At 35.3% G+C, this 14,551-nt stretch overlaps 1 protein-coding gene across 5 annotated transcripts in view; it reads right to left on the bottom strand.

Annotated features, from left to right (window-relative positions):
• mast2 (microtubule associated serine/threonine kinase 2) overlaps positions 1 to 14,551 on the bottom strand; it is a 126,914-nt gene that overhangs the window by 27,639 nt on the left and 84,724 nt on the right. For 2 of the 5 annotated variants that reach the window (XM_026213531.1, XM_026213533.1), the window contains exon 1: positions 8,653 to 9,749. The exons of the other annotated variants lie outside the window; for them this stretch is intronic. In XM_026213531.1, coding sequence (XP_026069316.1) covers positions 8,653 to 8,726 — 74 coding nt within the window. In that variant the 5' untranslated portion in view covers positions 8,727 to 9,749. Of the gene's footprint in view, positions 1 to 8,652; positions 9,750 to 14,551 lie in introns of those variants that run through there. 5 annotated transcript variants of the gene reach the window in all.

The following is a 14,551-nucleotide window of genomic DNA, read 5'->3' as shown; positions in this document are numbered from 1 at the left end:
AACACTTGTCTCACACGTTTATGCATAATAATGACTAAATAGATGGCACAAAAACAATTAAGAGGATGATTTGTAGAATGAGCCAAATGTAAAAACAGGTCAGAGTTAAGACATTGTAATATACTGAATCTGAGAGTATGCCCATTCAGAAAGATTACAGACAGCAATGTATGGAAGAACTCTAAATGGCAGTGGAGTCAGATGATCATAGTCTAATTCAGGTCACACAAACCTGTCTCATTTTATGAGGATGAAAGCACACGGAAATATCTGCTCTCTTTTCTCTGGCCGTAAATGGTAAAAGCCTCCAGCTCAAACTGACAGGGGGAAAAACGGCTACCTAAAGCTCAGCTCAAATGAACCTTGGGATTTCCAGCTAGGACAATACATCCTCACGCTCCATTGTAGAGAGGAGAGATGACTGGCTGAGCTTTCAGAATTGCAAGACGGAAAGCAGTGCAGTGAAAAGTAAGGGATGAGTACTCCTTAATACAGTGTGAGAAAAATATTGACATACACGCACATATAGCTGAGCAATCAGAAAGGCAAGCTGTGGCCTTTACAAGACATCATGCCACTGCTGAATCTACAATCTACAATACATTTTTTGAGCTTTGAGCATCTGAATTGACATAAAAAGCCTGTGTTCTATAAAATAATGCCAGGACAAGACATCAATATACAAGACTATATCTTTATTAGGCAATACCTTAAGTGATCTTAAGTGAACTCAAAAACAAACAAAAACTCAGTAAAAAAGAACAACTCACTAAAATCGGTTGGAATCAACTATAATGATCTTTCTAGAGCTGCAACTAACAATTATTTTTTCGATTAGTCGACTACTCTAGAGATTATTTTTATTAAAATAAATTATTAATCTAATGTTCTTTTTTTGATTAGCTAATTAATCCTTTGGATAACTTTACAAAAAAAATATAAGTTCAACTTCTAATATATAATCTTTCAACCTTTATTCATTTTTTTTTTTCAAAAATACTTCAATGTGGATGATAAATATGAGTTAACCATAGCTTTTATGATTAAACCACAGTAGCCACAAATTTACAGTTGTCTGAGACGTCATGAAATATTCTTTAGCATCACAAACCATAAAATGTAGTCAGGGTTCTGCTATGGTTTATTTTCATAATAGGTAAACACAGGTCACAAGTTAACACAATCACATTTCCTTGATTCAGCAGCTGCACAATGTGCCGTTATATGGTGTTGTTATACAGGTGCATCACAGCACATGTCACGAGAGAATGCCAGAATTACAAAAAAAAAAATCTTCTTCCAATCTTTGACTTTTTTTGTGTGTGGATCATCTCATTATGTTAGTGACACTGTATGTTACAAAACCTTGCTATTTTTTTACTAACAAAAAGCAGTTTTTGAGAGTGAGTTATTCCATTACGGACACAGACAATACTGTCCCTGAAAAACTGCAACATAAAGGAAATATCATCCATATTACAATGTTATTGCTTCGTTAGACTAAATGTGCTCTATGAGATGTCATTCAGTGGAACCTTACCTTTCTAACTAATCTGGAATTTACAGCTGTGGATGTGTTTATTACTCGCTATTATGATAAATCTGGTATGTACTGTGTTTTGATTCTTCATGTTTTGATGTGTACTGCTTACACAAATCTAGCAAATACATATTTTATAAGCTTTCCATTGAAAAAAAGCAATCTGTCATCGATGCTTGAGGCTTAGATCTTTATAATGATAAATAGTTGGTCGAGATTAATTTTGTCCTGTTTTATTTAATCTATTTGCAAACATTGACAAATATCTCCAAACTAACTCCAAGGTTCCTCACTCTATTCTGGATTTCCAAAACAGAGTCATCGAAAGTCAGAGAACCAGCTTTAGAAATTGGATAACAGGAACCAATGAGCATAACTTTGATTTTACCGCTGTTCAGACACAGAAAATTATAATTTATACATGTTTTTATCTCCACAATATAGACAGAAAGAAAAGCAGTGTCATGAGCATCATAATTTCAATGTATAAATATCCGCATATCATCAGCATACAAATTAGAATGGAGGCCAAGCGATCTCAAGACTGAGCCCTGAGGAACACCAGTGAAAACAGAGCTAGTCTCAGAACTAAACGTTTGAAATTTGAAAATGAATGTCCCTTGTTTGATATTTTGGTATATGAGGCAAAGACAATAAATCAATTGAATGTCCAAAAACTTTTTTATTATTATTATTTACTTGGCTGTGTAAAAAAACTGAAATCTGTATCTCACATTTCACAGAAAATTAGCCTTGGCTGTTGAGCATTTCACACATTGGACAGTATGTTACTGATGTTCCATGACAACGAAATTAAAAGTATTTGGTAATTTTCTTGATAACTGCAGAATGCATTTTGGTACAAACAGTGTTTCAGAAAGAGTAACTATCACAGCAGAGACCTGTGCCACTTTCACAGTGGCAGCCATCACTCAGTGTGTAATGGAGGTTTAGAAGTGAGTCACAGAAGGAGATATGGAGAAAAAGAGAAAGCAATGGGTGTGAGGAAGAAGAAAAGCAAGAAACCAGGAGAAAATCGATGACTCACAAGCTAACACTGGCACATTAATACTTTAAGAAAGACATTTCTTCTAAAGTGGCTGATAAGAAAAGATTTCTATTGGTGCTGGCTTAAAGATTCGATTTTATTGGAAAAGGATTGTTAGGTGAACAAGACATCAGAAAAGCACTGTGATGTTATCTGCCATGTGCACGCTGTCCGCAAAATGCTTAAAAATGGTTATGATCAAGACATCTCACATCCCCTATTCACTATACTGCATTATTTATTCTGCAAAAAAACATCTTAACAGCAGTGTGCACTCATTCAGTCTGTTTGTTTCAAACCAGTGCCAAGCATTCTGCAATATTAATGAGTCTTCATCAGATTTATGCTAATATTAACAATGGAGACCATTCAATGACTTAATACAATGGGATACAAGTATAAAGACTATAAAATATAAATATAATATAAAAAAATGGATCTCTATGCAAATGTATGTTATATAATCTTTAGCAGATAAAGCAAGTTAATAAAACCCACTACTTTCCATTTTACCAATATGCAATGATTAATATTATTTCAGTTTGAACTGTAATTCAGTAATAACCTAAATGTAATATGTAAATGTAAATGCAATAAACATCTACATCTAATTAAGAAAAAAACTATTATTCTTAAAAAGTCCACATATCCATTTGCATATCTGCATCAAAAACATATGAACACTATCGCCGATTTATTCACATTTTGATTTTGCTTATTTAGACATTTTTATTGTATATTTTTTGTAACATTTGAGACTTATATTGTGGCATTTAATAAGCCATTTTACTGGTTTTTATCAACGAGCTCAGAAGACTGCTTACATTCTCAACATGGATTGATCACAATAACGTCGGATATATATGCCACACATTATTATCCCTTTAACCCCTTCTCAATGTTGCTGCCCATGAGTCTTTCTGACTAGATACATAACCAACATATATTTACAAAACTGACACTTTTTGATGCAGAGTATATGCAAATGGCTATGTGGACTCTAAGAATAAGATTTTTTTCTTAATTATATTGAAAGAGGCACTTTCATTAAAGACATTTAATTTACTCAAGCACTTATTGTATACAAACAGCCACAACTTGTCAGTGCTGTCATGAAAGTTTAACACAACTGATAAGAATAAGAATGTTAGCAATTTACATGCTAATAACATGAGCAGCTGTGTAGGATTCACATGTGTGAAAAGAAAGTTATCTTGTAATTACAGTAATTGCAGAGAGAATTGCTTCCCCCGACTTCTAAACACCAAGAAATGTCAATTTTATTCACTAGCAAACCTGCTTGTTTACATTTTCGTCCGTGTTCATTGGAGTTTGTTTGAGTTAATTAAGCTTCATATAAACGAATTAAAGTGTGACTGGAATTGTTGTGGGCTGTTTTGAATGACACATTAGGTTTGGAAGAATTTGTTTATGTTTAGATACAATTAACAACTGTGAACATGAAGTATAATTATGAACCTGCTGCTGTCTCTACGCTTTAGTCAACAGGTTATGTGTTACATACTTAAAGCCATATGTGCCTTCTAAAGAGGTCTAAACACAACTATGTATGTGCACAGATTGATATGCCTCAACAGATGGTAAGTAATACACTTTTAAATGTACAAACAAACATGCATGAACAGAAAAGATGCTGATAATAGTAGTTAAAATGCTATGGAAACATCATTTCTGCTGTTCAGCATATCAGATGATTATCCACCTCATGGACTGGAAAAGAGTCTGTTTTTTTGGTCTAGGATGCACACTGCCAAATGCCATGAGCTGAATGGTGTACTTGCCATGAGCAGATGCCAGGAGCCACTTAATAGTGAACACTGCAATTAGGAGCAAACACCTGCTAGCCTTGTGCTCCACCCCAATCAACACTGTGGACAGGCTGAGAGGGGGAAATGAGGAAATAACACATGCATTGCCTCTGTTATAACAAGGTTGACCCGATTTGAGGTTTGGCGAGCATAATATAATATTTTATCTAATATTTTTTTCCACCTCAAGCTTCCTTTGTGTAATCAAGGTACTATCAATATTGTGCACAGTCATTTTCATTTCAAATTAGAGTAATATTCTTCTGGAAAGACGGAAATATGGTGGCCCAAAGGTGCCACATTTATAGTTATTATGCTGCCTGTAGCATTGCTTTGTGGGTAATTAAAATGTAAACAACCATCAACCACTGTCTAAACACAATGACTCAATGACCGAGACCTGCTCAGAGACAGGCTATACTGAGTGCAGAAAAAAAGATGAAAAAGAGAAAGAGAGAAATCAATTGCACGTAACATTCCATATCATCAAGGAAGAGGAAAATTTAACAATCTGAATGATATGAAATTGGTTCTGCTGAATGTTTCATGAGAGACTCAAAAACTTTTGCACGCATACACGCACACACACACACACACACACACACACACACAAACACACACATGCACCCACACAGAGAGACTAAAATGTTATGGGGAGTGACTACAATGAGAATGCTGAAGTTAGACAGAATGATAAGGGCAGATGATGGGGCCACAGATGAAGAGAATGATGGAAAGGAAAGAAGGCGTAAAGGGAGATAAAAGGTTTTTAGTTGTTATTATTATACCCAGCAGTGCCTATGACAGCATCACATGGGCTTAAAAAGCTACTGTTGAGAAGGTGTGCAGTCATTCTTCTCAGCTTTAAATTTTCTTTATATTTACAATTTGTAACGTTACACAGACTTCATCAAGACATGATATCACTGGGAATATTCTATAGAGGAGTCCTGCAAGGTGACAAGTGAGGTGTTAGACTGCAGCTAGTTCAGCAACACCCCGAGATGGGGAAAGAGGAGACTGGTGAGTTATAACAGCTTCACACACACACCCACACACACCCACACCCGTCAAACACTTTGTGCTTTTACTCTGTGAAGAATGCTTGCATGAGTGGTCAAGTGCACTTCTTGGTCAAAATGCTTGTCTAAGTGGAAATATTTGTGTGTAAATAGTCAAAAAAAAAAACAACAACATTGAAATGCCACCTTGGTAAGTAAAATAAAATATGTTCTAAATGGTCAATAAAACTAAAACTGAAAATAAATAAATCAAAGCAAAGACTAATGAAAAATAATTACTAAAACTAAATGTAAAATTAAAAATCTATTTTCCAAACTTTCTGTTAGGTCATTAAAATTTAAATAAAAAAAAATAAAATAAAAGGCAATGCCAGTTTGCTGGGTTTGCTCAATTTTGCCAACCAAAAGATAAAGACAAAGCAGAACCGTTCATCTCCGAGCAACCCACAGCGTTTCATTTCTCAATCCATGTTTTGAACGAATTTGGTGAACCATTTGGCACGTTAAACATTGGCACTGCCATTGGCTTTGAAGTGGCCCTGCACAGACCGATGACATCAAAGTACCGTGAGAGCGATTTTATCTTAATTTTGATCTATGTTTTATCAATCAATTACCCTTATTTAACAAATAAGAAGCAAATATATAGCAATGTAATAACCTTAGTGTAATTGACAGAATTACAAAAAAATATTTTGCTACCTAAAAGTTTAATATTTTTTGTGTCATGCATGCATGCATGTCTATTTCCCTCATATTAAATAAAAACGCATTTGGACTGATATTTTTCCAATGTCTGGACTCTTTATTATCATTAACTTTATTAATGGAGTATATAAACAGACGTTTCAACATATTGGTATTAAATGCATTTTCTGAGAATTTATATTTCAAGTTTATACTGCAAAAGTCGAAATACACGCTCTTTGGTCCATCAGTGCTTGAGTCATTACATGACTCAATACAATATCTCATAATAAAATACAAAATTGACTTATTTATGAATGTATATGCATAGTTCTCATCAGTCGGAAAAGCAGATAAACGCTTTCATTTGTTGTATTTTTGATCATGAAAGAAAACAGAACAACAAAAGAGCGAATCATAGCACTGTCTGAGATTGTGCTTCAAGTCGAACGCACCCATTTTTAAATCGTTCACAGCTGAGCATCGCGAGAGGCGGATCTGCGCCAGAGCGCAAATGTGAATGAGCTGCACAAAATGATTTTCAGAAGCAATTAAAAAAAAAAAAACCTGGATAGCCTAGATTAGGCCCATATTCACAAATGTGTTAGCTATGGAATGAAATATCTGATATTTGAATGATAATGGAAAACAAAAACAACGGGAAAAAAAAAAACAGCTGGCTGATCTTTTATATCTGTTAACTAATGACTCATGCAGCCGTTCGCGAGGTTGTGATTTTTTAAAAAGTGGAACGTAGGCCTATTTTAACGTTGGCACGTGACTGTTTTGAACCCATGTTTAGACCCGTGTTTCCCCTGTGTCCGACCCGACCCGCACCCGTATCCGACACAGTTGGATATTTTTCACCTGTTTCAGCCAAATTTGCGGGTCACACGTCGGATGATAGCCTGTCTGATTCTTTACACAATAATGACTTTAAATTATCTTCATATATATATATATATATATATATATATATATATATATATATATCACCTTAATTGTTTTGATTCTTATAATGCATTAGCCTATCTTCTTGTCGATCCAAGTTTATGTTTGCAGCATAAAACATGGGTTAATTTTCACATTAGTCTGAACAAAAACAGCAAAAGAGCTTCTCTGATGCTTGTGGAATGTCAGAAATATAGCGTCATAAACCTTCAAAAATAATTTTTAAATATGTAGATTTCGTGCTCAAGAAATTTTTCCTATTATCTGTGTTGAAAGTTGAAAGCAGCTTAATATTTATTTGAAATAGAAATAATTTTTAACATTATACGTCTTTGGTCACTTTTGAACAAATGAATAAATCCTTTCTGAATAAAAGTATGTATAATAAAGTATGATACTGTACACAGCAAGCATATGTGACTGTGAAAATTCTGATCGCTTAGAAAAGTAACAGATCGCCTCTCCTCTACACAACCCTCTACATTGCGAGTAAATCACTCGCATGTGTGACTAAATCTTCATTATGGTGACTAAATGATGTCCAATATTAGGCAATGGCTAAAAATTTTTTTTCTGATTTTACTCTCCATTGTGTTAGTTGGAAGCTAAGTATAAGTTTAGCACAGATTTTTTCTTTCTTTTTTTATATAGTTCTTATTATTTGAAATCGTATCATTATTATCGTATCATTTTACAAATGTTTATTAAATACGTCTGGTGAGTAAACTAAAATATTTACTAGCTAATGGCGAATCAATTGCCAAGGTGTCCATAGAGGGACACAATTTAAACAAACAAAAACCCAATTTCAAGTCTCATTCATACTTTCATGCATCATTCACACAAGGCTATTTCAAAATTCGACTTGGACAACACACTGTGCACTGAACCAATGTCATGTCCACTTAATGATTCAGACAGCATCAGAATTTGAGAGTAACTACAGAGATAGATGTGGAGTGGAAAGAAGCAGATCACTGTACAACAGCCTTAGTTCTGTTGCTATGCAAGCACTGTGCCCTCCCCTCATCTGTCTCTCCAGGCTACAGGAAGAAAGTAAAAACACAAGCAGGGAAGGATGGAAAGGAATCACAAATGATCTCTAATAAATGATCTCTCAGCTTGCACATGTGAGCACATCTGCGTGCAAGTTCACTTCGGCATGGTAGGTCAGAGCAGAGCTGTCAACTCTCAAACATCATGTCATTAAGACTAACCTTGCTCATCTTGTTTGTGTGCATGTCTGGCCGAGTCATAATTTGCCCCCCTTGCTGAAAGGCGGCCGTTGCTTTTACGCACACTAACTGAGAGGAAGGAACATAGAAGAAGGAACATAGATGTGCATGCAGAGGGTCTAAAGTGTGCATGACCACATGAATACAGCACAAACAACAGGGAGAAAAAATCATAGAGCACACCAACATAAGCAAAATCTCAAGACAGCCTGCAGCATGCCATCAATTACAGCTCATATGACCGCAAAAAATCAAAAAAAAAAACAATAAATGATTACCTGACCATCAAGAAAAGACAGAAAAGAAAGCTAGACAAAGAGATGAAATTGGATAGCTGTACCTCTTGGATCGACGAAGCATGCTTCTCTCCGGCAGGGAGAAATTGGAGAGAACGGTCCAGAAGGAATCAGACATGATATCTGTGCACTAACATGGCTGTCATCCAGAGATTAAGTTCGATAAAGCACCAGAGATGGAAGAACAGCTGGCTAAATGAGCATTTCCTCTGATAGCAATCACTAGATGATGTTCCTACAGCTGTTGCCGGCAACCTGTCACACTACTAGAGTTATCGTGAGAAGCTGTCACGTGCTTTTTCTCTCCTCTAAAACCCTCCCTCTTCTCTCTCTCTCTCTCTCTCTCTCTCTCGCTCGCTCTTTCTTTCTCCCTCTCTCTCTCTCTCTCACACACACACACAAACACACAGCAGTGCATATATAAAAATGAAGACAACTAAATTCAATCAAGCATATTGCAGCTAGACAGCAAGTGTCAGAGAGACTGCTAGCAAAACTACACATTTTGCGAGAAATAGTGAGTTTTAATGTTAAATTATCTGTCAACCAGAAATACTGGATTTGACAGTATTCAATGCAGCGTTACTGGAGAAAGTGACAGAATGACAGAAGATAAAAGTGTGCGCACACACTCACATATGCAGGATTATTTGGTCAAATGATACACGCATAAGAGAGATTCTTCTGTGTTGTCCAAACTATTTCATCATTAGCCCACCAGACTCAACTCAAGGGAAAAAAAAGTGAAAAATGAGTAATCAAGAGATAAACAAGGCTGGTTGAAATCATATGTGTGTCTGTGTGCATGTCTTTGATCAGTTTTGCTGCAGGGTAGATGCAGGCAGGCATGGCAGCACTGTGTCACCTTGAGCTAACCGACAACATTGGCTCGGCTGCTTCAGACACACATCACAGAACAAACAGCAAGAGAGAGAAAAACACCTCCACCTAATACCACGCACATCTATACACACCAAACAAACAAAACAGCAGGTAACAGGGCTGACACTGTATATTTGACAGTGATTTCTCTGAGGAAGCAAGGGATTTTTTTGGCTTCTGTTAAAAATAAATAAATGAAATGAAGCTACACATTACAAAATAAAAGTATAAAACACTAATTTTGCTAAAACAAAAGTCCAACAGTGACACGGACTGATTAAAGGTTTAGAGGAAGGCAGCACCTCTTTTGCCTCCCTTGAGCTCAATGCACTGTAATTGTCCAAAAATGCAGTTAATGAGAAGTGGTTATAGCTAATTATAGGCAGAGCATGGGGGGGAGGGGTTAGTGGAGGTACAATGTGGTTAAAATATTGATCTAATCAGACCAATGGCAATAACTCTTGAGATAGACAGATAATGCTCACCGTTCAGTGAGAAAGTAATTACCAGATTTATTGTAATGTGTGCATGTTTGTGTGTGCGTAAAAGGAAAAAAGAAAGAAAAAGTTTAAAGTCACCATGAAATGGAAATTCACTGTTTAAATTGTTGATTTTCTTGATTTTCCAGTGAAAGTACAGGCTTCTCTCTGTAGACACAGACTTCACCAGTCAATTGTGTTTAAAACTTCATTGTGCAGTGTGTTATATGCTTTACACCGTCACCTACTGTAAATTATACCATTGTAAAAAACAAATACACTGACTGAACAAACATTTAGGTAAGATGATAATAAAACAAAAGTCTAAAAATTACCCTATGGGGGAATCCATTTTCTTTGAAGCCACACTTGCTGCATTTGAGCCCAAATAATTAATCTGTTTTGATATTCTAAATATATTTGATCTATGAGATTTATGTTCAACTAGTAAATACCAAAAAGTGTTTATACAGTACCTAGCTAGCCAGTAAATCAAGATATGATATGAAAAATCTAAGCAAGTTTGTTTATTTCATTGACAATTTATATGGTTAGATATGTTCTAGCTAGCTCAAGCTGTGATGCTCTTTCTGCTCGCCAACTTTCTGTTCTCATACTGGTCAAAAGTTTGGACACATTATTTTTAATGTTTTTAAACATTGCATCTCTTTTGCTCATCAAGCCTTCACTTATTTGATCAAAAATACAGAACAAAGCCGTAATATTGTGCCGTATTACCAGTATTATAATTTAAAATAATGCTTCTCTGTTTTCATATACTTTAAAATAATGTATTTCTGTGATGCAAAGCTGAATTTTGATCATCATTACTCCAGTCTTCAGTGTAACATGATTCTTCAGAAATCATTTTGATATGCTGATTTATTATCAATTTTGGAAACAGTTGTGCTGCTTAATATTTGTTTTATTATTATTATTATTACCTGTGATTCTTTTTTTCAGGATTCTTTGATGAATAAAGAGTTAAAAAAGACCAGCATTTAAAATAAAATCATTTTTCAAGAATACACTATCGTCCAAAAGTTTGGGGTCAGTATTTTTCACCCTCTTCTTTTTAAAAGAAATTAATACTTTTATTCAACAAAGATGCATTTAATTAATAAAAAGAAACAGTAAAGACTTATTTGTTTAGAAAAGATTTATACTTTGAATAAACACTGTTCTTAAGTTTTTGTTCATCAATAAATCCTGAAAAAAGCATCACAGATTCCCCCCCAAAAATTCCACAAATGGTATTTTTTACATTTGTATTAGTTTGCATGCAAATCAGCTTTTGATCAAACAAAATGTTTCTATTTATGTTTGTATATGATACAGTTTTATACATTTCCCCAAATTTCCAAATAATTCCCATAAAATCCAGGTAAGTTTCCAACTTGGAATATTTCCAAAATTCCCCAGACAAAGTTCCCATGGAAAGCTTCCGGAAGTTTACCAGAAAGTGTCTGCCCCTTTGCAACCCTACACCTGACAACCTCAGAGAACCTGACTATTGAAGTCAGGTACAGACCCTCCTAAAATAAGCATCATCAAATCAATGACTACGTTTACATGCAGCCAATAACCCGTTCAAAACCGGGATATTAGCAATAACCCGGTCGCGCACGGCCATGTAAACACCGGCAAAAACCCGGATATGCTCATATCCCGGTTTTTAAAAACGTCGCCGTTTACATCGTTTACATCGGGATATTGGCGACTGATTACACATTCCATGTATACAAAAGTAACTCTCGTAGTCAATGATTTCATGTAAGCCACCAAACATGCTCCTTTTCCCTTCTCTTTCAGTTATGAAGAAGACACTCAGTCTGTCATTCTTTTTCATTTGATTCAAAGAGACAACTAAAGAGGCAGAGATTCCAGTGGCAAGAATTGCATTTAAATGTAACATAATTATTAAGGGCTTATCAAGGGACATTGATGACCTTGCCGTATACCAAACTTTCTTGTGCTTTGGGGAAGTTCTTTTGAGCAGAGTGGTGTGTGACAGTAATGGTGAAACAAAAGGCTATTGTTCAGTCCATTATTCCACATTAAAGACTGCTGAATTGACAATTATGAAGCTAGATGGTATGCTGCGTCTAGTTTCTATATGCCATAAGCCATACGAGGAATGTCAGGCAGACCAAAACACCTTAGTTAGGGGCATTTAATATTTGGCAATGTCATTTGCCTGCATGGACACTATTGGATAAGAGCTAGACGGAGCTGATGGCGAGCTGATGGTTTAACTGTTTTTCCAGAGCTGCCTTATAGATGAATTAAACTAATCTCAAATTGATTTAATATCCCCAACCCCCATAAAAAGTATATAACAAATGTGCCTATTCCTTATTATAGCGTGGGTATTTTAACCCATTAATTTCCAACCACAATTTTTTTTTTTTATCTTAACACATTTAATTTCCATTTAAAAATATGGGGATAAAAATGGTCCTGTATAAGGTTCTGTTTTTTATAACATATGAAACAGTTCAGCAATATCACATGACTCATACACACACACACACACACACACATTTTTTCACAATCAGGCAATCTGACAAATTATTGTTATGAAAAAAGACCAGACCAGTTATTGATCTCTTACACAATATCTGCTATATGGCTGATCAGTATGACAATGATGACAATCCAGATATAATCCAGATATCCCATCATAAGTAAGGTGGGGTTGATTAAATTTTCTGATATAGGGTACAGTAGGTCAGAAGAATAACACAACAGAGAAACAGAAAGTCTAAATACAAAAAGGAGCTTTCATTCACAAAATGGGGAAAAAAGAAAACTGAGTGTGTGTATGTGTAGTGTGAGGAAAGACCCAGCGATGGAGAAAGGAAATAAGAAGCAGTCTTTGGAACAGTTCCCTGCCTCTCTGATGCCCTGTTGAGTTGAGCTCTGAAAGGTTTGAAAACTTGGTTTCCTGCAGTTTCTCTGGAGGTCTAAACCTGTGGGGAACTGCAAAACACAGTCTTTCCACTCATACAATAATATTTTATAAATGGGAAATGATGTCCATACACATGGGAAATGAGGCTTCAAAGGAAAGGAAAATCATTTTGAACATTTTCTATTATTGTAATCATAATCAATAGAAGATGGACAGGGAAAAGGAAGGCAAGAAAATATTTGTGCATGAATAAACAAAAATTTAAAGAAGACTGTAATGATTTCCTCAAGCTTTACTGAATGTGAATGAAAGGTCAGAGTTTCCACTGATGTTGATGATCACTGTGGCCTCTAAATAACCTAAAATATGACCTTGCAATGTGAAAAGCATGTACACATTGTGTTATTAACCCACAAGTTAAAGACAACCAAAAGGACTGTTTCTCAGCAATTTGTGTCATCAAACAAGAGATCAGTGAGGGATCAAGGTTAACACACACACACACACACACACACACACACACACACACACACACACACACACACACAGTCAATTAGGACAGAACATGGTGTTCTAACATTCTAGAGCTGCTCGTTAGTGTAGAATTACTCTCATTCTGCTCTACAGGCATTAGACACACACACACACAGGTACACACACTCGTGTTAATGAGCAGGGATTTAGCAAACCATATCAAAGCTTATTGGAAAGTATATTTGCTGAACATGATCTGCTCAATAAGGCTAAAATATACATTAGCATTCAAAAATATGGGGTCAATAAAGGAATTCATATTTTTAATGAGCAAGGATTGTAACGGTTTTTACAAAGTTAATTTCTGTTTCAAATATATTTCATAATATTACTATTTTGACTGTATTTTTTATAAATAGATGCAGCCTTGGTGAAACCTACCCATGCTTTAGTGTCAAGTTAAACAATACTTTTAATATAAGTCCTAAGTTATAAGCCGCTGAGGCAGCAACTTCATCCGATTAATTAGTTAAATCATACTTTATTTCTATAAAAGCAACAATATGAGATGAATCTTAAAATAATATGAATTTTTTTTCTTGTAACGTTGCAATTTTATTACTACGGTAACCTATTAGATTCAAAACATTACAAAATATGGACTAGACAAATCAGCAAGTTATGTTTTCCACTGACTTCAATTAACAAAAGGAAACTTAACCTTACTGGCTCAGAGGGTGTTTTTGACATGCACTGGCATTTGTGCTTTTTTTCAGTTTCTAATAAAATTATTAATGGCCAAATTAAACGGTCAATGAAATCAAAATGCAATGTTGCATATTGTCAATATAACCTAATTGTTCTGCACTGTAAATGAAAAAACAGCCAAAAACACCCAAAACCTCAAACCATTTAACAAGCAAATATCCATCCATCCAACCATAACATATAGTAGCAAAATGGCCCTAGGAGAATAATCAGCTTATAGTTATTAATTAAGTCAATACAGAAAAACTCTTTTTTTTGTGCTTTAATCAAAAGTGCCATAGTACATTGATAACATAAACAATCCCCTTGAGTAACCTGGGGTTAAATTCATTGCTCAAGGGCACAGTGCTGGAGGTACAATGCAGGTACATGCCGCCTTCCATTAACCCGCCCTGAGCATTTAGCCACTAAACCACACCACTCCAT

The sequence above is a fragment of the Carassius auratus genome, chromosome 31 (assembly GCF_003368295.1).
Source record: "Carassius auratus strain Wakin chromosome 31, ASM336829v1, whole genome shotgun sequence".
In the NCBI taxonomy this organism is placed as follows: Eukaryota; Metazoa; Chordata; class Actinopteri; order Cypriniformes; family Cyprinidae; genus Carassius; species Carassius auratus.
This window is presented reverse-complemented; position numbering and strand designations above follow the sequence as displayed.